Source organism: Labrus bergylta, chromosome 8, assembly GCF_963930695.1.
Source record: "Labrus bergylta chromosome 8, fLabBer1.1, whole genome shotgun sequence".
Taxonomy (NCBI): Eukaryota; Metazoa; Chordata; class Actinopteri; order Labriformes; family Labridae; genus Labrus; species Labrus bergylta.
In genome coordinates, this window is record NC_089202.1 from 25,699,149 (window position 1) to 25,726,713 (window position 27,565).

Here is a 27,565-nt window from a genome sequence, read left to right on the forward strand (position 1 = left end):
TTCAGGCAGAACTACTCAGTAATACATAACTTTAAACCAAAGCCAAGTAGCTTGATGGAAGTCAGACAGGTTTTTATTGGCTGCTGTGCACTTTTTAGAGGGATAATGTTTTCATTGTAGAGTTATTTATATAGTTTAATTTTTCTGGTAAAGCCAATAATTTATCAAGGTAATGATGGTTGGAATGGGAAAAGAAAAGAAAAAGAATGGAGTACAATGAGATGGGAGGCCCTCCTGTGATGAATTGTCGTAGTATGCAGGGTACTCTCCTTAACAGATTTGAAAGTCTCTGGTCTTTGCACATTGATGAGACCACTCACTGACTCCCAGGACAGAACAGTCCAGGGAGAATGCGTTTATCCTCATGTGTCCCTTTTCTGTGTTCATGAGTGATAAGGGTATTTGGCCTGTGGATCTTGGCTGTGGATTTTTGAAGTTGAAGAGAGCGAAGCACAGCGAAAAAGCTCAGGTTGACTCATGGTTCATCTGACATTGCCTGGATTAGTGTGCGAGCCAGAGAGGGTTAAGTTCAGATGGCAGAGGAACAGGAGGGAAATTGAAACTGAGCTGTGATGATCTCACAAGGGACATTTCAAGGGGACTCGGTGTCACACTCAGCGGACACGTCATTTATTTTCATTCTTTATTTGTTATTTCATAGTCTGGCTGGCAGACTCCTTCCTCTCCTTCTCCCTTTTTTTTTTCGAAAAGCATTTTGAACTGAATATTGTGCAGATTGGATAACAAAGTTGTGTAGGATCACGATCATCACAATGATAAAAGTTGTGATGAGAAATGTGTGTGATCCAATTTTTTCTTGCCAGAGACATCAAAGTCTGCATGCCTGAATTGACATGTACAGAGTTACTTACCTAATTAATGTATTTGAAAGAAATAGAAAAGAGAGAAGCAATGTGCACAGAATGTTAGAAAAAACATTTAACAACATATTATACCCGGTAAGTAGCATGTACTGTATTTAGTGCTAAGACAACCAGACTGGCTGTAAGTACCCTTTATTATCAGTTATGTCTTCCAATTAAGTCTCTTACCTGCATCACGTCAGCAATGCTCCTAGACATATATAGTTGACTATTCTTTCTTGCATTTGCATTTTGTGTGTGTGTGTGTGTGTGTGTATTTCTTAAAATACATTATACTTTAAACCCTAAGCCTATGTTTGTGTTTTGATTATGTATATATTTCATTGTTTCAGATGGCCGGCTGGGCATAAGGTTGTGTTTGAGAGGCTTGTGTTAACTTTAAATTCTAAAAAATAGAATGTGATGATTTGTAAAACATTGAAACCCAGTATTTGGGTTCAAGAGCTTGAAGCAGGAAAAATTGGCAAGTGTAGGGATGTAATCTAATTATGAGGGCTAGACAGGTGGTTCAGAGCATCTCCAACTAAAAAACACAAACCACAACACAAGCTCTCCAAATGTTTTAAATCAGTGTTTTCTGCTGCGTCATCGAGGTTTTGTGCATTTTCAATGGTGGCTTTAAGTGTTTGTTTGCTGCTCCCATATGAGTTTGTTCTAATCAGGTTTCTTTCCTCTGATCATTTGACACATGCTCAAGCAGTAGGTTTCAATGACCCCTCTTGCTGAGAGTTGTAATGGAGTTGTTAAAAATGATGAATAATCTCCATCATAAGACTGTAATGTTTATTGGGGACTGGACTGGCAGCTCCAAACAACAGCTGAAAACTAAAAGAGTAAAACAGAGGCAGTAGTTGGAGAGAGGGAGAACAAAACAAGGGAGGGGAATTCTTTATGGCCAAAGTTTGGCCCATAAGATTTTAGCCTAATAGCCTAACAAAAGGCGAAAATGAGGACATGGCTGAGATGGCACGAGACAAGGGGAATAACCCCACTTTGATAGGACTCTCAGGACTTGTTAGGCCTGAGGAGGTTTAAGAGATTTAGGAACTATTGTCATGTTACTCCATTTGAATTTAGATCTCACGAGTTCTCTCTGTATCCTATTCTTTGTCCCTGCCTGCCTCTCTTTTTCCGTCAGTACCGTTGCTGCAGACATGAAGGGCAGCAAGTCATTTAAACAACATATGGGAGTTGCATACCAATTAACAAACCCCTGGATTCACAAACAGTGTCCTGGAATCGTTTTTAAATCACAGGGAATAACTGCTCACAGACTGGCCTTGCATTGTTAAAGCCTGTACTGTATTACAGCAGATTTTCTGATTGGCTTAGCAGATTCTCTCTGGGGCAGGACTTTTAACTGCCTGGCCTACCAGCAAAGCCAAAACGTCTTGAAAAAGTGCTTGATCAGTCATCCCCCTCCGTGGTCTTTTTCAGGTGAAGGTTAGCCGTAAGGTCCACAGGATAAGAGCAATAACCAGGTTTTAGATTAAATTTGCAGCCAAAGGTGGTAAACCTTTGGGGCTCACCAAAAAGTAATAGCCTCATAAAGATTGATGGATTTCTATAGAATATGACCAAAAATGGTAAGGTGGTTTTGAAACTTGACAGATAAAGTTGTATAAGATCTAGGAAATAAAACCGAAATGTACCGACTTATGAGCTCACATGTATATATACTCACTGCATGTTTTTATATAAAATGAATAACACTGAGCTATTTGTGTTGATATTGCTTGCAACACACTGCACACCCACTTGTGTTTATTTTTGTGTGTGACTGCTGAAAGTGAGAAAAACAAGTGGTAGTCCAGAAACAATGATGTTTCCCTTCCATCTGCTTTATTCCATCGACACACAGCTAGAGACTCACGCACCAATAAAACATCTCACCTGTGACCTAACTTGGTAATGCACACACAGACACAAACATTCAACCCAGTTTTTGGGCAAGTTGCCATAGCAACGACAACCAAAGGTAACAAACCATCCTTTTGGTTGCTTGCCTCAGCAGTACGCTTCGTTGCCATACCGACTCATGTGGTTGTTTTAGTGATCTTCAGGATCACAGCGTCTGAGGAGGCACAGTGGTGCTGTGACATCACCGTTGTTTCATGACAACAGTGGGATAGAACTGCTGAGCAAGACGGACCTCTAAATCATGGAATATGTCTTAATATGTCTTTAGAGAAACCCCCTTTCCCTCACCTCTGACGTCTTGATGGCTTTACCAGTCACAGACCTCAGGCTAACCTGGTAGAGTGTGTGCTCTGTCTACATTATATACCTCTGTGTCAGTCCCTCTGTTCCTCCTTCAGCATATTGCTCTTATACTCAGTACCCCCCTCCCTTAACTGCCTGTATTCTTTTCTCATAAGAACCGTCTTTCAATATCGACTGGTCCGTTTTGACCTTCAGGTTCATGTGGTTGGTGCAAATACTAATAAAGAAGGCTTTTGCTGTGTAATTACTGTGCTTGCCTGTGGCCATGAGTTTCAGAACAGATGTGCCGTCCTATGCACCACAGCAGGACCACAATGACATCTCATGTCTAGGACCTGTGTGTCTATGTACGTGAATTCCTTTTCTGTCTGTAGTATAGATAAGAAACCACATGGGCAACATGACGTTACCTGAACGAGGAGCCACTTAAACACCATATAACATAACACTGTACAGCAAATCAAAACAACAATACATTAAAAAGACATGTGAATAATGGGTAAACACAATATATTACATGTATTTAGTGAATTAAATGTAACATATAATGCTTTGTACTCACAGTCACAGAGTGTGACTGATTAAGATATGTGCTTTAAAACAATTTATTTAGCCAATCTTTTTTGTCTAAATATTGTCCCCCCCCCCCCCCCCCCTAGAATCGCGTCCCCTGTCCATCCCAATGAAGGTGATGCCTGACACTACAGCAGCCGAGGCATGGACAGCCTCAGAGGAGAGAATGAAGGAGCTAATTGCCCATGCCTGGGATGCTGTGAAACGCCTCACTCTACAGGTAACATACTAAACTATCTACTATCAAACTATCAGTTATGGTTGTAAAGGAGAAGATATACAAGATCTGCATTCTTCTACTGAGCAGATTTTGTAAAGTAGTCTTCTAATGTTGTTAAAAAGAAAATGTGTCGCAAGATTTCTCTGTATTTTGTCTCTTCTACATTCACACTAAATTTGAATAGATTATTTCAAATCTGTCACCAACATGTTCATCAACAATGACCATAAAGTTGTTGCTTCCCAATATTCAACAATCTTAACAATAACTATCTGCAAGTATCAGCATGTAACAACTTTGCAAACACCAGTCCCAAAACAACCATAGAGGCCACAAGCCCCTCTCCCTGTCCTTATGATTCTTTGGTTTCTCTAAAACACTAAGTTTAAGTTAGCTCAGTCTGCTTAGCTGTCTCTGTGGTTGTGGTCATATGGCTTCCAAGGACGTCTGATACATGCCTAGTATTTTATGTCCCCTTGTGGCAGGCTTAATTTTCTGGTTGACTGGCTGGCGTGCAGGGTGTCCTTGTCCTCTGTTTAAATACCCTACTGCATAGTTAAGTGTTCCCATTGTGTAACTGCTAACTGTATCTTGACTTAGCCAATAAGTAGGGCCCACATCCCGACTAGCCACATCTGAAGTACATCAGGCAGTGCTGACAACTGTCTGAAAGGGGTCCTCTCTATACAGGAAAAGGACTTCATGGTGTGTGCACATGTGTGTGTCTATGCAAACAGTGCTCATGTAGAACATTAATGACTGAGCCACACTCCACTTTGTGTTTAGTCGTGTTATAGAGTCAGGGTTATTTTATTGCTTCTAGCTGACAGCGTGTAAACATCACCATTAAGTCACAGAATCACATTTACCAAAATCATTAATTTCGTATTTGTGTTACTTAGATGTCATAGTTTTTATGTTGCCACTGTAAACATCACCGTATTCAAACAGCTCAGTTGAGTTTTTTATTATTCTTTCTTAGAAAGGTTAATTCACTGCAATAATGGATACTCAAGTGTGCAGGGTTGGGCAAGTAAAATTGCAGCAATGAAAATCAGCCTTATTGGATTTTGGCTTTCTTTGTTCCCAAAAAACAATGACCAATGCTGCACACGTCCAGTCCAACAAACAACCATTCTCAGCTCAGCTAAATTCTTATTGCTAGGACACGCAAACTTATGTCTGTCAAACATTTAAGAGAGCATGACGCATGTGAATTGAAATAATGCTTCAGACTCCAGGTCCCAGTGAGCTGTTTACAGTACTTCCACAAAAGTTAACTCAACCCTCTAATAGTTTGCTCTGCCCGTCATTGCCTCCACTTTCCTCTGTCCCCTTCGGCTGTTCGACTGGGACCACACCATGTACTGCAGCAGTAATTAGGAAAGAGTCTGTCCTGTTGACATGGGAGTGGAAGCCGACCAAACCGAAGGACCTGACAGCTGGTACCCCAGGCTTTGGATATCCAAAAACTGAAACCACTCTATTTATTTTAGTGTGGTGTAAACAGAATACCTAATGGCTCACACTTATGCTGCACATGTGCCCAATTTGGGATGCAGTGCTTTCTACGTCTTTTACAGAAGAAGGACTAGCAAGTGGGGGAATGAGATTGGGGCAGAAAGGGTTAGAAAAGTAGTTATTATTCCACGGCTGCTGAAGCCACTTAAGGCAGTTTAAACAGAATATATATATATATGTGTATATACTGTAAGTCCTGGTCAGAGAGACAGTCAGGGCCTGTGTCCATCAATGCAGTTTGAAGCACTTCAAATAGATTTATCAGTTGTTTGCTTTTAGTATTTCATAACAGTCCATATCTTTTGTTTGCACTGTCACAACTTTTTTGAAAGGGGTCATCATCAAAACGGCCTGGGTTCGTTCATGCTGGTTTTTGGCGCTAGCGGTGCACGTTTTACTAAACCCATGCACTTTAGTGGTTTCAGTGCTCAGCATCCTGAGACTTCTGATACCAGCCTTGTAAACTACAACGGGAAAAGATAAACTTATCTGAAACGTATTTCCAAGGATACAGATTCCGATACAGAGTCTGGAGTTGCCGCTAATGCATGGTCATGATTAGCAGCTTTGTTTTATGTTCTTGGTGAATTTCTACGATTAAAAGCATAGAAATTCACCAAGAACGGAGCAGTTTAAAAATGACTCAGTGGTTTCTACCGAGGGAAGCGAAATGCTGTGAGCCAACCTTCGTAACTTAGCAACAGTAAGCACCAGTCAGAAGCTGTCTGAAAACTGAGGTCATGAGGACCGCAAGCGCAAAAAGCCGTTACTGGGCATGCACCCTCATGATGCTCTGATTCTTGTACTTTAATAAATATCCTTAAGATTCAGATCAGGAGGTAGTTAAAGACAGATGTCTTGTGCAGGTGCTAGACTGTAGGCTAGTATTAACAACAGTAGATTAAAGAATAATAACCACTGAGGGTACAAGGTACAGTAAATGAGGTGTTAAATAGCACAGGACACTGGGATTAAACGTTCCTTTTTTAAATTTAATTTTAAACCATTCTCTCCTACTGCAATCCACATTGATTTTCAGTGTGACTTCGTGCTTCAATATATATAATGTAATTAACTAAACTAAACACATACACCACTCAAACTAAAAAAGAAACAGGATGGCAGCGGGAACAAGCAGATCATCGGCTCTTTCTATTCATAGAATTTGCGATGAAATCATCTTTACATCATACCTTTCTATGTTAATTAAAGAGAAAGTCAGCTTTGATTTTGTCTGGTGCTTCATCATGCACGCTTAACGTATCGCAATCGATGAGTCACTTTATCAGTCGCTGGGCGCTTCAACCAAACCACAGAAAATGTTCTGAGCCATCGTTCCACTATGACTTCGACTCCAGTGCATCTCTATCTCTCTCTGTTTATAAGAACATCTTCTTCAAACTCATAAGGGATGACAGGCAATTTTCAGCCTGCAGTGAAACGACAGAAAACATTATTGTATTTTATTCGCAGCCATCAGAGAGCTTCCTTTAAACATACCATGTACTGTGTAATGAAGTGATGTCAAAAAGGGTTTCCACTTTCTTTATTTTGTTGTTTAAGTTTCACCTTCAGAGAGAGAGAGAGAGAGAGAGAGAGAGAGAGAGAGAGAGAGATAATAGAGGTCATTAGAGGGAAAAACAGTGTTTTTGTCAAATTACTGCTACAGGCATGATAAGGTCTCAGGGACATGCTATCGAAACTGAGCCCATCGGGCCCAAGATGGTGGAATCTCCTTGACTTTAAGAACATCAAAAGTGTGTGTGTGTGTGTGTGTTTGGACAGACTTGCATGAACAACTCTCATGGTGTCATGTAGTGCTGTAATATGTGTGGGTAGTGTTTTAGTATTCACTGCTCATTAGAACCTAAAAGCAGTGCAGCCTAAGTTGTGAGTTGTGACTTTGGCCAGAGGTGCCTGGCACATCTTACAATGGCCACTTTCCCTTTGCTGTACTTTCTTCTCTCCCTCCAAGTTATTGCGCTTCTTGTTTCATACCCCACACCTCCTGAACTTCCTCTATCTACTGTATGTTTTTACAACTCATGTCTGTCACTGCTTCAGTGTGATTCATCTCCAACTCATTGTCTCCCTAACTTTCTCTCCCACTACTCAACCTTACCCCCCTTCGTGTGTCATCTCCTCCTCCCAGCCCCATTCTCCCCAAGGGCACCCGTGTTCTCACTTTGGCTGATAATAATTACAAGTGACCAGGATGGTCATTCTATTTCAGGAATTCTGCAATAATTCTGTCTATTTAACACATGGATATGTTCAGTGCTGGCAAAGTAGCATGTTGCTACCAAAACTGAAATGGGATCTGCTGAAACAGAGAGACCGTTGCCATGGAAAAATGAAGTAACACTGCTCCCTGCAGCTGCCATGAATTAATGAGTAGAATATTTTTGAAAGAAAAAAAAAGGAGGAGAAAAAGCAGTGGGGTAGAAAAGGTAAAATGATGTAAATACAGCAGAGGAGAAAATTAGTCAAACGGTTTTTATGAAGCGAGAAAGAAAGTGACAGAGGGATAGAAAAGAGGATCATGTGTCGTGTATGCTTGGTGTGGCTCCGATGTGAGCTGGCCAGATGGTTTTCATGAACAGGATCTGACCCCTGACTGGAGCGCCTTTTGCAGGCACACTTCATCCTCTGACCCGTTTCCTCCATCCTATCTGCCCTCCAACCAACACCCCATCTTTCCTGCCAGTCAGATCCCCAAACTTCCATTTCATTTGAAAAATAATTTTCATGTCACCTTAACATGTTTCTTTGTGTATGATGGTGACACATGGCCAACTTTTCAAATTTGAAAGACGTGTTACAAACCCTGTGTGGTCGCTCACGGTAGATACGGCAACGTCAGGTGTTTGTGTCAGGGTGAGTAGATAGTGGTGGAAAAATGTAACCACTCCCAATTATAGCCATGATTACGACTAAAGCTACCCATTGAGAGAGAGATACTGAGATTTGATCATTTGTGTAGTTTTGAGACAAATAGGTGGTACACTACAGTAGATACATTGAACTAAAACAGCAGCTCACTTCATATGTTTCTTAACTACCCACACAGTCCCCAATACAATTTTAGAAATTCGTCTGATTGTTAATTAATAAAGAATGTCAACTATAAATTCTTCACATTCTTCACAAAACACTTCTTTATTTATCTAGCTGAAGCTGAGAGGCTTTTTTCATCCTCAGCGTGTTTACTTGTCGATGTTTAGTAACACTGAAAATTGAAGGGCTTTTGTTATAGTTTGCAGTCCCTTTTTATGTTGTCAAAATCTCACTATTGATGGGCTGAGGTGCAAAAAGAGGAAGACGTTTAAGCAACACATCACACCACAAGTATGACAAAACACAGCAGACAGAGAGCAAATTAGAAGACGCAAATTACAGAGAGGACACAGCGGAGGCACTTAGGGAATATGAAGGAGAGAGTGTGATCTAACTCAGAAAGAGTGAACATTGTCTTATAAAACACTCATTCCCTCAGGTTTTTGCCTGATTGTGTCTGTATGAGCGTGCAGTCCTGCTGACAGGAGGGCTCATGTGCATATGTTGCCGTTCCATCTTGTGCTGCTGCATCAATACGCCGATGACCTCACAGCAATTATAGACACATACTTATTTGATCCTCTCACTGGGCCGTGCTGGAAAGTCCTTACTTGGTCCTCTTGTGTCTGTAACCTCTTGAACCTCACAGGTCTAGACATCTTGAACTGTTATTGTTATTAGAAATAAAATCCACAGCAGCTAACATTTCAAGATTGGGATTTTTTTTATTATTCTCAGAAAAAGTTGTGATTATTTTTTACCTCGTCTTTTGAACGTTTTTTTTTTGATTTGGAGATTAATCTAGTTGAATTGTTAGAGCATGCAACCAATTTATATCGAAGGACCAGAGGGAAGTCATTTTCACTACTTTCATCAGCTAGCCTACTTGATTTGGTCACACTTAATAAATCAGTTGTGGTAAATATTTGCTAAGATTAAAAGGATGTGCTTTTTCATACACCTTACATAAATACAGTCCGACTGACTTAAGATTCTTACTTTCCTATGTAAAGCTTTAGTTCTCAATTGTATCAAAACTCTTTCATAACATATTACCACCCTATCTTTATAGACCATGGTCTTCTCAGACAAAACCTCGAATTCCTCTCATGACCACCCTCTCTCTCCCTGTGCATCTTCAACTCTAGTTTGGCTTGGCCATCCCTCAGACCCATCTGTAGTTGCTCACCATGCTGGGGTAGTTAAGGTGGGATTGTTTGAGATCAGGGGAGCAGGCAAGGCTGGCCAGGCCAACCACACTCCTAAGGCCACTGTTGGATCAATAAACCCAGCGATCAAAGTTGCAATTAACCCACTGCGCTAACACAAACAGCCAGGCCAGCAGAAACAAACAAAGCCTTCATGTCACCTAAAGCGTTTATTTTTGCAGATTTCCACCTCAGCCATGGAGGCCTCCAGTGCTTGTCAGCTTCTGTAAGCAGTGTAAGAAGAGAGGAATGCAGGGCCACAGGGATGGCTGGCTGCCTGGCCGTGCTGCTATGCCAGGCCGCAAGCTTATTGTTTGTGGTGGCATGTGGGTGATCTAGCCTATCTTTTGTCAGAAAGCATCACGCTTAGATTCCTTTCTCATAGACATGAGGGACGAAAGCTGCTTCCTGAGGTTGCAAAGGAAACCTAATTGTTGTAAAGCCATGCACAACAACACACATCTGCACAGTGTCTTCTTAAGATACACACATTAATCATGTTAATTCACAGGGAGACACTATTTACACGATTTTTTAAACTATTTACTATCACATTCACTATTCCAAACGTGTTTTTGGACAGGTTCGAATACAAGAGGATATGCAGAAGAAGTGGGAGCAGAAGGTTAACAGTGGGTGGGGTATCCAGAGAGATGGGATGAGGGCTGAGAGGGTTGTGGGGGGGTAGTGCTCTATAGACCTTCTGTTCATCTGAATAGCCACTTAGGAAACACTGTGTCCCGTCTGGTGCAGGAACAGGAAGATTACATTTGGAGAGGTATCAGGTTTTTAAAAACAAAAGGATGTGTTTTCCGTTTGCTGCTGATCTCTCCGCTGAGATTTTCCTGCTCCAGAGTTGCAAATGTTTTCACCCGGGATGGTCGCAGGGTGTTTCTAATTTCCTCCCCTGTATCTCTCGGTGATCTCCTGTGTGGAGCCTGCTTGCTTATAGTGGTGAAAAAAAAAAAGAGAGAACTTTGACAAAAAAAACAACAGAAAATGTGTCAGTTCCTCTAAGTTAAAATAAGTGTATGTTTTTGTTTGCTTAACATTTTATCGAGGTTGCACTATATAAAATGAACATGGCCTACTTTGGTGTTTGCTCTACTGAGGTATGTGCAGACCCAGGACAGACCCAGGGCCTCCAGGTTTTTCTTTCCAACAGTGATATGAAAACAATAAGCCTAACAACGGATGTTACCACAGTGCAACAGGACAAGTATTTCACTGCAAGGGTCAAAGTAAGATGTCTTTTATGTGCTGTCAGAGTTATATCAAGGTTCATATGTTGCTGTAAATGTTGTTCTTTAAGCGTCGGTAACACAGATTCATAGTTGGTGTGAAGAAAATGAACTCATTTACCCAACTGAGCACTTACAGACAATTTCCTAAAATATTCTCCACTCCTTCATGACTTAATGAAATACCAGATCTGCATTTTATGTCAGACAGAAGTGTATTTTTACATTTTCTGCAATGCTGCTGTTAAAGCCTGACAAATAAACTGTATTCTGATTAATGGCTTTCAAAGAATAGTTATACAGGATGTACTCTACAGAGTAGACAAGATGTCTTCAATCTAACTCATTGTTCTGTCATTTATAGGGAAGGATCAGCGGATCCTAAGAGCCTCCTGTGGTTATATAGGCCATCTCCACATTGCCCCAACCTTTTAAAACCTAAGTGTGTTTGGTCCTCGGCTTCCTCTCTATTAGAAGCTGCTCTGCTGGAAACAGATAAACCATTCTCTCAAAAACTCAAGGGAGAAATGCTACAAAAGACACATCATACACTCCCTGTTAGGATGTGGAAGTAAGGGGCACATTTTTGAGGGTATTAAGACTAAAAGATTTGAAACAGGATCCCCACATGTGGCTGGATTCTGAACATAATCTCATTGAGTAGGGAAGTGATCAAAATTAAAGTCGAATGTGTCACTAAAATGGAATGTTCCTATTTTTAGAAGTCTGTGATGTGACACCAGATGTGATACCCAAAAAGTGTATATTTAGGTATCCTACCATTTAAATGAAATACTCCTACAATAAGCATAATCTAGATTTAGTTTATCAGTACCAGCTGGTATTCTCATCTGTTTTATAACTAGTTTTGTTTATTTGCCTCTTGACTGCTTCCTGATGCATAATCCAGATTTTGCTTTAGTGATTGTAGATCAAAGTGTTAAAGATTCTTGTTCATTAAGAGGTCTAAGAGGAAGGGATCAAGGTCTAAATCTCAGGATTTTGGTCACCTACTTAATTGCCAGGCTGTCACTCAAAACCCACTGGCACTATCACTCATTGGGCCATGGGATGTTTTATTGAATCCAGTGTTTGAATATTGAAACTTATACACAGCTGAAGAAACCCGGATGTCCCCTGATGGCTTTGCTCTGTATGTTACCTTAATTTTTTCTGAAAGAAGTAGCAAGATGCCATTTATGGTAAATGATCAAATTTGCAGTGTTACTTTGTAGTTCGAGGAGTGTCAAGTTTTTTGCTGTTTCAGGTGCCATCCTTCAGAGGTGGTAAGTGAAACACTGCACTGTTGATCCAGAATCAACAGAGATATTAAAACCAGTCATAGTGAGGGTTGATATCTCAGAGCAGCATTTGTTCAGGGGAGAAAAAAGAGAGCGGATGTTAACTCAGGTGCTTTGGCTTGAGACCATGTCCATTCTGAATCAGAGTTTACCTAGTTTATCTTTGAACACTTAAAAGGGATGAAATAATCTGGGATTTTGAGTTCATGTTCTCTTTTTAATGCGTTGTATTGTGGACGTGCGGGCCCACATGTGTGTGTGTTTGAATGTACTTTTATGAATGTGTTGGTATGTAATTCGAGCATGTTTTCACAGTTAAGGCCCGGCACGTGCAGCCTCATAAGGAGCCAATTGGCTTCAATCTCTTTTCTAACTGAGATTTCCTGGTCAAAATTATTTCCGCTGTTTAAGAAGTTTAGGAATGGAGTGTGCTGCAAGTGATAAACCCTGCGCCTGAATACAGATGCAGACAAACAGTCACAGTGACCCTGCAGTGTTTCTACTGAGTGATCTTTCATTAGAAGTATTAGGTAAGCTTCAATTCAAATCTAAATCCTTAGTGGAACCATGAGTCCTTGTCGTATGGTTCAGCTCCAGAATCAAAAATTTTACATTTTAATCCACAAAATTGTTGAAACATAGTTAAATGATCTTCACTTCTACACTGCTTTACTAGTCTCCTGACCACTCAAACCTCTAAAAGGACTGCCAAAATTCACCATATCCCACACCAATTCATACACTGATGACAGAGGCTGCTATGCAAAGTGCCAAGCTGCCCATCAGGATTAAATGTATTTGCATTCATTTGAGCCTGCGAGAATCGCTAACCCTTCAGGAGAAATTGGGGGTTCAGTTTCTTGCCTAAAAACATTTCGGCCCATCACTGCCAAGGATCAAACCTTTGAACTTATAGTTGGAGACAACATGCTCGACCTTTAAGCCACAATCCCTGTACACACATTCACCTTGTCAAACGTCCTTTACAACCCTCTGCTGTATGGTTTGTTTGCTGTACCTGAGTTATTTTCAGAAGCTGTGTATCTGTCATTTCTACTGCAGTTTTATTCCCCATTACAGTACCATGAACCCCATAAGGGTGAAGTTGAATAACAGATATTCCACACACCAATCATACTCCTGGCTTTCATGTATTCTTTTTTTTCTTTTTTTTTTGCCTGTTTCTATTTTTGAATTGATTTAACAATTTTCCTTTGCTGCAGTTGGAAAGTCTTTTAAGGGGCTACCCTTACAGGAAAATACATTCGCTATCCTGTTTTGGATCAAATTTAATTCAGAAAGCTGAGCCCTAAATGACTTGTAAGAACAGCTACATGCTGCCAGTGTGGCTCCCTGCCTTTCAAGCATGTGACAGACCAAACTGAATTTAAGGTCAGCCTGGCATACCTGTCACTTTTCCGGTCCTGTCGTAGGACATTGTACATACTCTCTCTCTTTGACACATGCATACACTCACAAACAGAAACCTGGCATGGCCTTCAGCTCGCAGTAGGGGGATTTTGTCACACAGGCTAACTGCTTCCACTGCTGTGTTTATTGGCCTGTTACAGAGCTGTTATACAGAATTGTGTAAAATACCAAACATGACCCTGCACAGCCTCAACTGAACTTTCACATCTATAGATGTGACAGGAAACACACACATGCTCTCACTCTCGGACCACATTGCTTTTGCTGTATGTACCTGCTCCATAATGGTGGACACCCTCTGCCCCCATTCCTCTCCTGTCCTCCTGAGAGAGACAGAAGGACATATGCATAGAAGAACAGATTATGGAAGCACCAAGAGACTCATCCTGTAGTTGATCAGGAGGAAGAGCTCTTCATGGTTTTGGCACATTCTAACCTCACACTGTTTCTCTCATTGTCAGTGCTTTAAATCAGTGGCAGTGCCCTTTCTAGCCCTTTGTTACTCCAGTTCTCTTTGTTTGTATACTGTAGGACTCTTCTTGTGTTTGTGCTTGTAGTCTCGTCATGTAAAAGCACAGCAGGAGAACCTTGGTGAGGTCTGGGGAAGAGAACCAGGCTAACCTTTTGTTAGAGAAAACCCGGAGAACAGAGTGACGATTAGTGAATGGGTTCTCAGAGGGTTCTGAGCGTCCCACTCCTAGAGGGCGAGTAGACCTGCAAACCAAAGATGGGCAGCTAGAAATTGTCTGTCAATATTTTCAGCCGGTATCTTGAATATATCTCAGTATGTTTTGTTTTCACCAGGTTTTAATACACTGTCTTTCAATAGCCGGTCAAAATACATATTATAGAGCAATTTATCAATCAAATGTTTATTTTTGTAAAGCACCAATTTATAACAAATGTTATCTGAAGACACTTTACAAAAAGAGCAGGCGTAGACTGACTCTCTTAACATGAAGGCTATGAGTTCAATCCCCATCTCCTGCAGCTACATGTCCGATTGGTCCTTGGGCGAGACACCAAACCCCAAGTGACTTCCTCTGCTTCGCTGGTGTATACATTTTGATGAATGGGATTAGCTGATACTGATGGCCACTTTACATTGCAGCCTCTGCCATCAGTGTGTGAACGTGTCGGTGTGACCTGCGGTGTAAAAGCGCTTTGAGGAGTCAGAAGACTAGAAAAGGGCAAAACAAGCTCTTGTCCATTTATCATTCAGGCCTTACTCTTTATTACATTATAATCAATCAGTCAAACTTAATTTGTACAGCACCTTTCAGACAAATTAAATTGCAGTTCAAAGTGCTTTACAAGAGTGCATAAAAGTTATTGACGAAAAAGTAGTTTATAAAATCATTGAGAGACTAATGCACACCAATAAGAATTAAGAAGAATATATATAAAAATGAAAAAATAAAAGGGTTTTGTAGTAGATGTAGTCGACTGGTTGTGTTTTTAGGAGGACCAGAAAGGAGAACGTTACAATAGTCCAGCCTGCTAGTGATAAAAGCGTGCATTAGTCTCTCTGTTTGGCTCAGAGATAGGTGTCAAATGCACCTGCGACACAACTTGAGCCAGCAACTGTGCTGCATCCTGGATGCATCCATGTTCTTGTGCCCCTACTGTACCAAGCAGACTTTGGCATGAATTAAATCAGATATTGGAAGATTAGAAAGGTTTTCGACTACCATTTATTTAATTTATTCATTTATTTTGCTAATGCATTATTTTCCTTGTTTTCTAAGCTGTATTCCTTCCTCTAGCATCTGTGTGATTTGAAGATACACATCTTTGGCTGCAGCTTCTGGTCCCCACTGCTTGGAATATCAGGTTCACATTCAAACTCCCCTCTGAAGAGAAAAGCAAATGTTGGCTTCAGTGTTTCATCCTCACGTTCAAAGGGAATCTAAGCACTGTTGTCATTGTGAATTACACCATGTTGTTTGTGGTTTTATTGCGGCTGAAATTAATTGCCACCAATAGTGAAGAAAAGGAGAAAAGAGCCGACGAAAGATAAATTTAGTATCAACGTCATTTAAGATAGACAGGCTATTTTCTTTTCCATTACATCGAGCCATTTAAAGCATCTTGAGCCTTTTTGCTATAGTGTAAACTTCCAGAAACAGTGGTCGCTATGCCCGGTGGATGCCATTCAATTGTTGAACTTTTTCCTCTGTTGTCATCTGTGAGATGTTATCTCATTATTTTTAGCATTTTACTGTGTGATGTGGCAAGTCTGTAGTTACTTTACACTTGACATCATCTTTTTGTTGTGTGTTGCCATGGGGAACAACAGCAAAGCATTATATAGTCATAAGCAAACACCATCAGGGGGTATTACGTTATGCTTAACTGTACACATTGACACAAGCAATTATGGTGGTAACTTACACTGAAGGTGCCATTTCTATGAGCTCTATAGTTCAAGAAGCTTTCTCAATACATCTACTTGAGGCTAAAACTGTTCTTAATACCCAAAAGGTTTCAATTCCATCTCACAATTGCCAAGTTAAAAAAAAAAAGGTTACTTTTATGCAACATATGAAGTAAAGATGATTGTATCTGTGTCTTCTCAAAATGGGAAATACTAGCTTTCTTTAGTAAGTAAAGGGTCAAATTTAAAATTTAAAATATTTTTTGTGATTATGTATAAACAATGGACCCAAAAGTTCCATATATGACAAATGGACTTAAGCTTGTATAGTACATGTAAGGTGACCAGAATAAACGAATCCCATTCATACACATTCTTACACCACCGCAGCTGGAGCAACTTGGGGTCAAGTGTGTTGCCCAAGGACACATCGGACATGTGGCTGCAGGAGCTGGGGATCGAACCCTCGACCTTCCAGTTGAGAGACGACCGACTCTACCAGCTGAGCCACAGTTACCACCAATTATCAGATTCATAATATAATTAACGTAGCTGTAGTGAGTTATTTAAAATGTTCTGCAAGTAGTATAGCTGTGATAAAAAATGATCCTGTTGAAAGATTTTTTTTTGGATACAAATCTTTATCTCTGAGAGTACAGTACAAATCTCACACATAATACAGGGATGTACATGTGTGCTTATCTTTTAACACGATTACAGCCAATGGATGGAAAATCCGTTGGAAGGACAAATTTGAAAATGCTTTTTTTTGTTGAAGTAAATGATTGAACAAACTTAACACGACATTTGATGGTCACATCTAAAGTAATAATAATAATTAGATCTTGTTTATTTCAGGTTCTACTAACTTGCAACAAGATTGTTTTTTCTATTGACATTATAATAACAAAAATCACATCATGCTTAAAGTGATGTTCCCGACTATGTCCGTATGACCTTCATACTGACACAACCATTCATTGAATATCAGCCAATACAGTTGTTTAACAAACATTCATGATGATTGAAGAGTCGCCAGAGCAGAAGAAGAAGTAAGGTGTTATCACGTGAAATATAGCGTATAACTAAACCAAGAGGTCCAGCAGGAGAGCATTAGCCTGAGGCAGTGAGCTCAGGGTGCAGACCAGAGTCACAGTGTTAAACCCAGGGGTTTCCGTGTGTCTGCCTGCTTTACAGCTTAACTCTGCTCAAATCTGCAGCAGACTAGGCAGTGTCAATGGATTTTCTCCCTGCGTGTTGGCACTTAAAAAGGCTAAAGCTTTATGTGTCAGTGTGCAGAAGCGTTCGGATTTCAAACTAGTCTTTGAAGAGTAATCAAAAGAGGAAGCAGCGTGAGATGGCTGTGAAACAATATCCGTCCCTTTCTATTTTTCTCTCCAACTCTTTTTCTCTCAATCCAAGTCCTTTTTTTTTTTTTTTTTTTATCAGTTTCTGCCTTCTTTGCACTCCCTCTCAACTCTCATCAAAGTTTAGAGAAGTGGCCTCCATATACAGAGTCAAAACATCTATCTGTATGTGATCCTGCAGAGTGCAATGCAAGTTTTAACGTCTATTTAAGTAGTGTGTTTTGCTTGTGTGTATCCATGTGTTGTACGTCAAAGATATCAAATGTAACAGGGTTCATCTCACACACACACACACACACACACACACACACACACACACACACACACACACACACACACACACACACACACACACACACACACACACACACACACACACACACAAAAACACACTTTAGTGGTGTTTTGGTTAAAAGGAAAACATCTGATGTCTTCTGATAAGCTTACCTGTTGGCATGAAGTTTTCTTTCCTTTTTGGTTCACAGAAATATTTTCAAATATTTTCTTGATATATATATATATATATATATATGTGTTTTTTTAGGTTTGCTGATTTTTTTTTAAACAGAAATATGTACCATCAAACTAGTGGGATTAAAAAGACTCAGTTCAAATAATTGAGATTCAGGATTTAAAGTTGTGCAAGATGTTCTGTTTCTTACACATAGAATTTAACCTCGCTGTCAAAGTTAACCGTCTAAGCAGAACTGTGAGACCTCTTATCATGAAACAAAGTGGCTGATCGAGGCCGAGCCAGGTTTGTGGAAAGTGATAAAGTGACATGGAATTGGTTAACAGAATTAAATAAGCATCTTGTTTTCCTTGCCCCTCTCAAGCTGGAGCTTCAGTCGTGCTGCGTGTTCCTGCCTAATGACAGCCTGGCCTCCCCGAGCACCATCATCTCTGGTGACATTCCTGGCACCGTCCGGAGCTGGTACCACAACCAAGCCTCCATGCCTGGGACCCTTGTAGTGTGCCTTCCCCAAATCACTGTCCTTAGCGCCGGGCACAAGCACATGGAGCCACTGCAGGAGCTTCCCTTTGTGGTCTCCAAACCCATCTTGGATGAAGGTAGGTTCTGCTAATGAATCTGAAAGAAATCTAAACTTCTATTAGAATGTAGGAAATGATGAGATAACATAAGCTATCCATATACTAAAAAGACAATATGCCCTTGTGTCAACATATTTATCTGAAAGTTATTTGAGAAATCAAAATGTTACACTTTTAAAAACAATGAACTGTCCTGCTACAGGTATTAGAAAATAACTTAACATGTATGGGAAAATCTTCTTAGCTTGTAATACAATCCATTTGTCTTATAGAAATAATGAAAGTGAATGTTTTTGTTATAGTATTAGGCTACATAAGGCAAATTCTTCATCATTACGGTCTTTTCAACGCCGAGTCAACCTTTGACCCACGACTGCACATTTACTATGGCAAAAGACAAACAAACTTAAGGAGAGGACTTTGAGAGATAGCTCTTGCACATGTGGTGTGCACACCTGGTAGAGTTGACCTAAGCAATACTCAGACGGGTGACCAATGTTTTCTCTTGAGAAGAAAAGAAGGATGGGGTGGGGGGAGGGCGGCATGGTCCTTTTTCTTTTTTTTCTCTCAGCACTTCAGTGACATCATCATTAGGCATTGAGAACAAAAGCAGCAGTTACATCTCCGTAAGATTGTTCTGCAAGGGCTTACCGTTTAAAATGTTGAAGCTCTCCTTATGTTGTGTCTCGTTTCAGTCTTTAAGTTTTGGAAGCTGCTAATTGAGAAGAATATTCTTTTTTGAAGACTTTATTGTAACTTCACATCCCCTATGCTCCTCTTATCCTCTGTTGCATTTTTCATCGTCTTGCTGATTTGTCATGTAACCTGACTTTACCTTTTCTTATGTGCCACACCAGGCGATGCTTTCCCGTGGACAGTAAGCCTGAGTCAGTTCAGCGTGTACACATTGCTGGGACAGCAGCGAAGCCTAAGCCTGTTGGAGCCTATGGGCTGTACCTCCACACTGGCCATCACATCCCATAAGCTGCAGAGCTGTTCCGAAGGAAGAAACTCCTTTGTTGTTTGCCTCCATGTTGATCTGCAGCCCATCCACGTCAAGTGCTCCAACCCGCAGGTTAGTGAGACAGTCCTGAATGTCATAAAGAAGTCATCAGATTTATATGAATATTTACACAAATCATTCCTTGTAAACTTCTCTGAAATATGACCACATCAACCTTGGCAGGACGGTCCTAGCTCTGCATGATTTTCTGATATAGTTTGACTCCCATAAACAAACTGCCTCATCTTCTTACTTAATATAATTTTCATAGAAATTAAAATGTAAACCAGAGAGTGTTGCTCTGCTTGTTTTGGTCAAACATTTGGACGTTCTGAGTGGAGGAGAGAGGGGAATAGTAAGACTCATGATCATTGTTTTGGGGTGTGTAATTATATTTCAGTAAGAGCATGATGAAAACAGACAGATTGGAATTGAAACATATCTCCGGGTAAGGTCTCTGGGTTGTTTTTCAATGCACTGTTAAAACACTATGATCACATTTATCTGTGCCATTACACATGTTTTGTTTTTCCCAGATTTAACAAGTTCTATTAAATTTAGTTTCTGTGTAAACACTCAGTTAGGGCAACCTTTTGAGTCGTCACACTATTAAATCTTTCTGACCCCAGTGATGAGCCATGATGACATTGAGGGTAATTGTATCAGAAACATAGAAATGTGGTTAATCCTAAAGCTGCGAGACTTTCCAAGGGATCAGGAGAGCTGGTTATTTATTGAGTAAAAGTTTCTTTTCTTCCTCAGAGTGCCTGTGTCAAGCAAGGCTTGGATGGCTTTTTTGCAGTAATGTGATTAGTCTTATTCAATTTTAAAGATCTAATGAAAAGTTAGCTTTTTTTCTTTCCTTTTGCTCTTGGTGTTGGCGTGTCAAGCGGTTGATGTTAATGCACAATAAATAATCCGTACTGAGTAAAAGGAAAACACTGACTGATGTACAGGACAGGATAAGTTGGATGGGTTAAGTTGAGAGTGAGCTTTTCAAAATCAAATCCACAAATAAAAAAAGGGTTTAGCCTCTTAATTTTTCTGGCATCTCGAATGAAAATACACATTTTGTCATGGATTCTCAAAGTCCCAGACATTGGAAAGCAACTGCAGCTAGGGACTAGGCAATGCAAAAATGCTGTTGCTACTCACGCATGGACACATTGTTTGTGTTTCAAAAAAAAAAAATGACTAAACTGGGTCAATCAAAAATCTGAACTTTCCCATTATTGAGCAGGGCAGAACACACATACACACAGAAAGTGTGTCAGTCGAGCCCCCTCAACTTTCAATTTACAGAGTAAAGAGAATATTTAGTTGTTTGAATATAGCCACAGACATCTAGTATGGAAGTTACTGTTCTATCACACAACATCAGTTGTCTTTTTATACTTTTTTATTCACTTTTTCACACTACATGTTACATTCACCCATTCAAGTGCCAAACTTCTCTTCAGTACTATTCCATTCATACACATTCACACGCCCCTGTCATAGCAGCTGGAGCAATTTGGGGTTTAGTGTCTTGCCCAAGGACATTTTGACATGTGACTGTAAGAGCTGGGGATCGAGCCCCCAACCCCTCAACATGTTATAATTGCATAATAAATACATACAACCATCACCAAAGTTTGCTTAATCTCAGAAATATATCAATTAGCATCATTTTAGTGACCACATCCATGCACACAAACCCACTCAAACATATTTATAAACATGCTCACTCTCAGGCAACATACACATGCAACAAGTGTAGGACTTTTCAATCCTGTTTGTTTTTTCTATAAACTCCTCACAGATAAAAGCCCATGAACGCTCACCATCTGCATGCTCTCTACTTGTCGTCTGTGAGTTTTTAAGACTCGCGGTGGATACCTCGGCTCAGTGTTCAGTTCGTGCTGCAGCACCCTAAAACAATCTCCTGATCTGCAGATGACGGCTCTTTGGAGAAAGCAGGCCTCGATATATTCTGCTCACTTCCTTGACTCCCTCTATTCCTAAATGACACGAAGAGTACAAATCCCGAGTTCATGTAATCATGCAAGTGTGCATTCGTTTATTTTTGTGTCTTTTGTTTGTGTGTGTGTGTGTGTGTGTGTGTGTGTGAGAAATCTGCAGACCAGCCTGACAACATTGGCTGCGGGTTGGGGAGGTGATTGAGGGGATGACAGGTGATTGGTAACAGATAAATGCAGGTCATGTAAAAACTATTTTTTAACATTTGTTTCATCTTACATTCTTTAGCCTCTTCCTCTGTACGTGCAGCAGTTGTGCTCAGTTGGACTCCCAGGTCCCCTAATCTCAGCAAAGTGCGCTTAACCTATCTCTTCTGTTGGCAGTGCATTTCGGTAGGGTATGGCAGACAGCTGTTGGCCCTGTCCCTGGACAGCTGCTGGATCAGCATTAGCAGCTCTTCCTGGACATGTTTGAAATGGCCCAGCTGTAATGTATTGTGCTGCCTTTCATTTGATTTATGCTTATTTATGGAAGTCCTCCCTGTAATATGTGTGGTAACAGGCGAGCATGAGTGTGTGAGAGACCAACAGCAAGTACAAATGTGTTTAAAGTAGAAACATTTTGTGTGTGTGTGTGTGTGTGTGTGTGTGTGTGTGTGTGTGTGTGTGTGTGCTCAAGGATTTCTGTGGACTTTATATGCAGAGTCCTTCAGTGATTGCTGAGAAGCAAAGCAATGGAAAACCAGACATAAGCTCTCTTGCTTTTCTCCATTTATTTTCCTCTCTCTTTAAACAACAGAACATCGAGTCAACGCATCGATAACTGAAAGCATCAGATCACATTCCCCTGATTTCCACAAATGTTCTCCACTCTTGTTTTTGGCTTTGTTGCCGTTCAAAGCCAGGCCTCTTTTCATGTGAACACATGATAAATAGCGGAGAACACTCGACACTTAGCTTTCAGTTTTTCCCTAACTGTGGTGAGTTTTTTCTGGGGGAATATGATGACACAACTTAACTTTCCTCCGTGGGTGTTTCTTTGGGAGTTTTGTTGTTATGGATAACAAATGTGTGCAGTGGAGCACGTGTATGAGCACGCTGTGCCATTCAAAGAATGAAACATCAAGTAGAAATGTGATCACATAGGTATTACATCACTTTGTCAAATGAGGCCTCTCTAAAGGACAAGTACAATGTTTGAAACAATGCAAGAGTTTGAAGAACGAGAGAAAAGGGAATGGATAGTGGTCTACTGCTGGCTCGGATTTCTGTCTTCTCTCTCTCCTTCTCTTTCAATTTAACCAGGTTTAGTGACACGTAACTACAAAGCTGCCAAGCCAAATCAGAGTAATGGCCTGAGAAGTCAGAACTACAAGAAAACTCCCCAATGCAGCTGTTTGAGTCAGACCTTGGCAAAAATACATTTGAATCTTGTGCCAAATTTTAAGCCTACTTGTGATGTGTACCTGCTTTTAAGGCGCTGAGTTGGCACAGTAGTCCTAACGTGTTGTGTGTACGTATATTCAGCTGGGATGCCATGGTCATGTCATTGTGTGTAAAGCCATACCTACTATTTATAGAGTAGGTATAGCTAGGTATGCCATATAAGTATGGTTACATTTAAAAAAACAATAGACTTGGGGCGCTGATGGCGCAGTGGTTAGAGCGCCCGCTCTAACTATGGTGGCTGTTGTCCTCCAAGTGGGCAGCCCAGTTTCGAAATCCCACCTGTGGTTCCTTTCCCGCCTGTCATTCCCCACTCTCTCTCTCCCTGATTTACGACCTATCCATTGTCCTATCTCTCCATTAAAGGCACAAAAAGCCCCAAAATAAATCTTAAAAAACAAAAAACAATAGACTGACGTGAGAATCCTGCATGATGCTATTTCTTAACACAGGACACATTGATTTGTTTTATACTAATCACTGGCAGCTACACAATTCCTTCAAAATACTAAATCAACCATTGCAACTGAAAATGAACTCTTTTTCTCTGCTTCTGTCACTCTCCAGGTTCAGCTTCTGTATGAGCTCCTTCTCAGCTGGAGCTCCACGTGGGCTCGTCTCCAGAAGCATGGCATCTTGCGTCAGACCTCCAACATTCCAGAACCTGCTACTGCTGCTTTGTCCTCTCCAGTGCGCAGCAGTGCCGGCACGGCCATACCAGACACCAGCACATGTAGCCCCTCTGCAGACTTTGGCTCCCCCACTGAGGTTTGTTTATCTGAACCAGCTACAATTTTTTGTTCTGTGTTTTTATGAAAGTCATATTTCTTTTTTTTCAGCTGGACAAAAAAAGATTATTAAAATCAGAAAATAATACAATACATGCCACCATTGAACTGGATGTATTTTGCCACTAGGTTATGCTTTCCCTCTGCTAAGACTAGTATATTTACTCTTTCTAGAATAGGAGTAGCAACAGCGACGACTGTAGCTGGGAGCCTATAGCCTTGAAACTTCAGACACCTGGGGTTTTTGCAAATTTGGTCTGTTAAGCAGAACAAAGGATGAATAAAAAAATAACTGTTGCAGAGTCTTTCAAAGGCAACAAACTCAAGGTTTAATGCTCTTGGGCCACTTGGGCCCTTCCATCAATACTGCCCCCCTGAGATAACAGCCTACCATCATCCTGTCCTTACAGGCAATACAGTTAGTTTCAATGAGTACGTAAACATGAAAGAAATGGACCGCGTGTCCATGTGCATTTGTGTCTGCATTTGTTCTCATGTGTTTAACATGCAAGTGTTCTTGCGTCATTTGTGGACCCACAGAGGTGGCAGCAGCTTAGTATGGCAGTGGAGGCCCTTTGGTATAGTGTGTCTTTAACAAGGCCACAGAGGCCCCTGACAGCCCACTTGTCACTGTTTATCTAAGTACAAACATTGGCAGAAGTGTTTAGTCCTCTGGGAGGGTGGTGATTGAGCAAGAATGTAGGAGCTGTTTTGATAAGTCTCAGCAGTAGTGGCAGCAGTCTCTCTCCATCCAGCCGACTCCCCGCCCTTCTTCTCAGTCTTCTAGTCCTTGAACTATATCCACACCACATCCCAAAAACCCTCTGGCCTACAGCTCCTCCCCAACTATTCACCCAACCTGAGCCTTGGCACCTCATTTTTGAACATTACCATAAGTGCTTATTTGTGAGCCTGATCATTGCAATCCAAACAAAAAAGATTCCCACAAATGTTAAAGCATTATTAAGCACTAGCAAAACTAACCTTGGTCCTGCCATTTATAAAGTTCTTGCCCTGGTTTCTGTCAATCTGTCAATGGAAAGGTCAAGGTTTCAATCCCCAGATGCTTGACAGTGTCCTTTTAGAGTGTCCTAAACCCTAAATTGCTCCCACTGCTATTATCAGCGTGTAAATGTATATGAATGGGATTAGTTAATACTGATGGACTGGTGCTTGGAGTTGTCAGAAGACTAGAAAATTGCGACACAATCTCAAGTCCATTTACCATTGCACCATATTATTTCTCTCCATATTCTTGTTTTCCCTCTCAATGCTTTACTCCGTCATGCCCAGCACTTCTAATCTTTTTTTTTAAATCCATATATTGTTTTCTTTTTAGATGCTTCCTTGCATCATCAAGCTTATCCTTTGCACCCTACACACTTTTCTTCCACCTGTACATGCACCTTTTTTTCAGTTTTTAGTTTTTTTTAGCTTTTTTTTTTTAAATAGTCTTCCATTCCTTCCATTTTTCTTTGACACATCTAAGCCTGCTGTTGTCTTCCAATGTTTTGGTCTCTCTGATGAGCAAAGGCAAACTCTGCAAAGAAAATAAACCTGGATCCTCCACCAGTTTATAGCACGGAGGCCCAGGAATTAAATTGTATACTCTACGACTTGGCTTGGGGTGGTGTGGGAAAATAGCTCTCTGTAAGGATGTGTGTGATTTAGGCCAGAATCGTGCAGCTCAGGAAGATAGCAGATCTACCGAAACCAAAACACCACATCTGTTCTTTAAGGGCTTATCTGAGTTAACTGAAGAGGTAGACGTTTCCTACACTGATGGATACATGATGTTTGGCTTTTATATGGAATTTATCTGTGATCTTAACTTTGCTGTTGTTTTTTTCTCCTAACATTATTGTCTTCTCTGCTTTGAAAGCGTAGTGTGGATGTGCAGCGTTTATCACTGACCCTGGTTTTGTGTTTTCTAATAACTTTCTCAAAAATGCAACAGTTGCTGGATATTTAAGGATGTTGAATTGATGGAGGTCTTTTCTCTTCATCTCTCTTTCTTACTGTGGGTTTTTCTAGTTTGCTAAACTTCCAGGTATTCATTTAAATACTTGAAAGTGTTCATTTGAGTTTTTGTTCAAAGAATTGATACCCTAGATTTAGACAGGTGTTAAATTGTACAGTTTCATACCTTTTTTTTTCTTCCACAGCCAATCCCGTTTGGCAAGATATGTAAACACAAGGTTTCCAAATTGTAATCATGGGGCTTTTAAAATGCACGGTTATCAGGCTTTTAAAAATTCCTGTTTCTTCTGACCACTATAAAAAACAGTTTGTAATTGACTGAGAGTATCTAAGTGACAGCAGCGGTTTTGGCTGGGAAGTAGTAGCAGTCGGATGTCCGATGCTCCAGCGGTAACCACGCTACAGTACACAGTGGTTTGAGCTTCCCACAACCCCAGTGGCTTGCTCCTGTTTCCACTCATGACATTACAGAGCCTAATCCTACAGAGTGGCCAGAACTGTAAACTAAACAGTCCTAACCACACACACACACACACACACACACACACACACACACACACACACACACACACACACACACACACACGCAGTGCTATGTTTTGACTCCTGCACAACAATCATTACTCGCCAAATGGCCATTGACACCAGAATATCTCTATTGACATGAACTGAACACCATTTCTACTCTGCAAAATAAAAGGAACGATGCTGTAGACAAACAGACACATTCACTCACATTTAGTGTTAGTCCCAAACGCATAGTAACACTGCTTGACTTTCATTAGATATTAGATATTTATTATTAGATATCATTAGGGGATTTAGGGATTCAGTTTACCAGATTAAATCAAGATTGAGTTTACTATCTTGAGATATGAAGCTATTTATAATACTATATTATACTACTATGTTAAAGTACATATTTGATTAAAAGGTAGGACTGTTTTTTTTTTACCTTCAGGGCTGTTATTGGTTTTTTACAGCTTAGATTCAGATTTTAAACAGATTTGTGCCACTTCTATTAGTCTAGATGTGAATGCTTCCCATTAAACACATGCTCCCAGGAATTTTCTAGCACCCACATAATCTATCATATTTATCTATTTTTGAATCTGCATTCATTATTTATCTGATTTTCCTCTGTCAATATTTGAGCTCTGCCATCAGCCATCCTGAACTGTGGGATTAAATACAATTTTCAAATTAGCATGGGGCCCTCATCTCTCCACCCAGCTGTGGACCAGGAACATAGTTTTCTCATCTGGATCCTCTTTAAGACACTGTAATCAGTCCAGCATCTGTGGGGTTTCTAATTGAGATGGTTGATAACCTCCGCACCAACCACAGTCAGGCTTGATAACCATGACACAATCTGTCATTACCGCACTGTGATGGGAGAAGCTGTGGAAAAAAAAAAAAAAAGAAGTGAAACTGCAATGCCAGGGCTGAAAACTGCCAAAGTGTTTGTTTGAAAGCTTTTTTACTTTTCCGAGTCAGCCTTACAGATACATATTTGGGAAACAAATCCGACCAGGAAGTGTCAGAGAGAAATAAAAAATGTCCCCAGTACTGTCATCCTCTGTGCTTGCCAAACCCCCCAGTAATGAGACGAGGGCTCACAGAGAACAACGTCCTCCCTCGCATCCTGCCTTCCTCTCAACCTCACCGCCAGCCCCTCACTGTGTTCTTCATTTCCCGTTCCCTCCTAGACTGCAAGACGTGTGTGTCCTGGCACACTTGAGGGAAAGCAGGCCACGTGGGTGCTGGTGGCTTATTTTGGGGTTTACCCCAGTGACAGCTCTGCACAATGGTCCTTTCCCCCCACATCAGCTCAGATCTAAGTAGAGTTCTGTTCACCAGACACTGATGTCATCCATGACCCAAAAGGCTCAAGAGTTGCTGGTGGTTGCTTTGTTATGGCTACATGCACAGCA

The 27,565-nt window shown here is 40.7% G+C and overlaps 1 protein-coding gene across 1 annotated transcript in view; it reads left to right on the forward strand.

Moving 5' to 3' along the window:
• The window catches only part of LOC109987406 (intermembrane lipid transfer protein VPS13B), a 278,167-nt gene that overhangs the window by 117,931 nt on the left and 132,671 nt on the right, over positions 1–27,565 (forward strand). The window contains exons 22-25 of the mRNA XM_065957731.1: positions 3,767–3,900; positions 18,240–18,474; positions 19,314–19,531; positions 23,431–23,631. Coding sequence (XP_065813803.1) covers positions 3,767–3,900; positions 18,240–18,474; positions 19,314–19,531; positions 23,431–23,631 — 788 coding nt within the window. The remainder of the gene's footprint in view (positions 1–3,766; positions 3,901–18,239; positions 18,475–19,313; positions 19,532–23,430; positions 23,632–27,565) is intronic.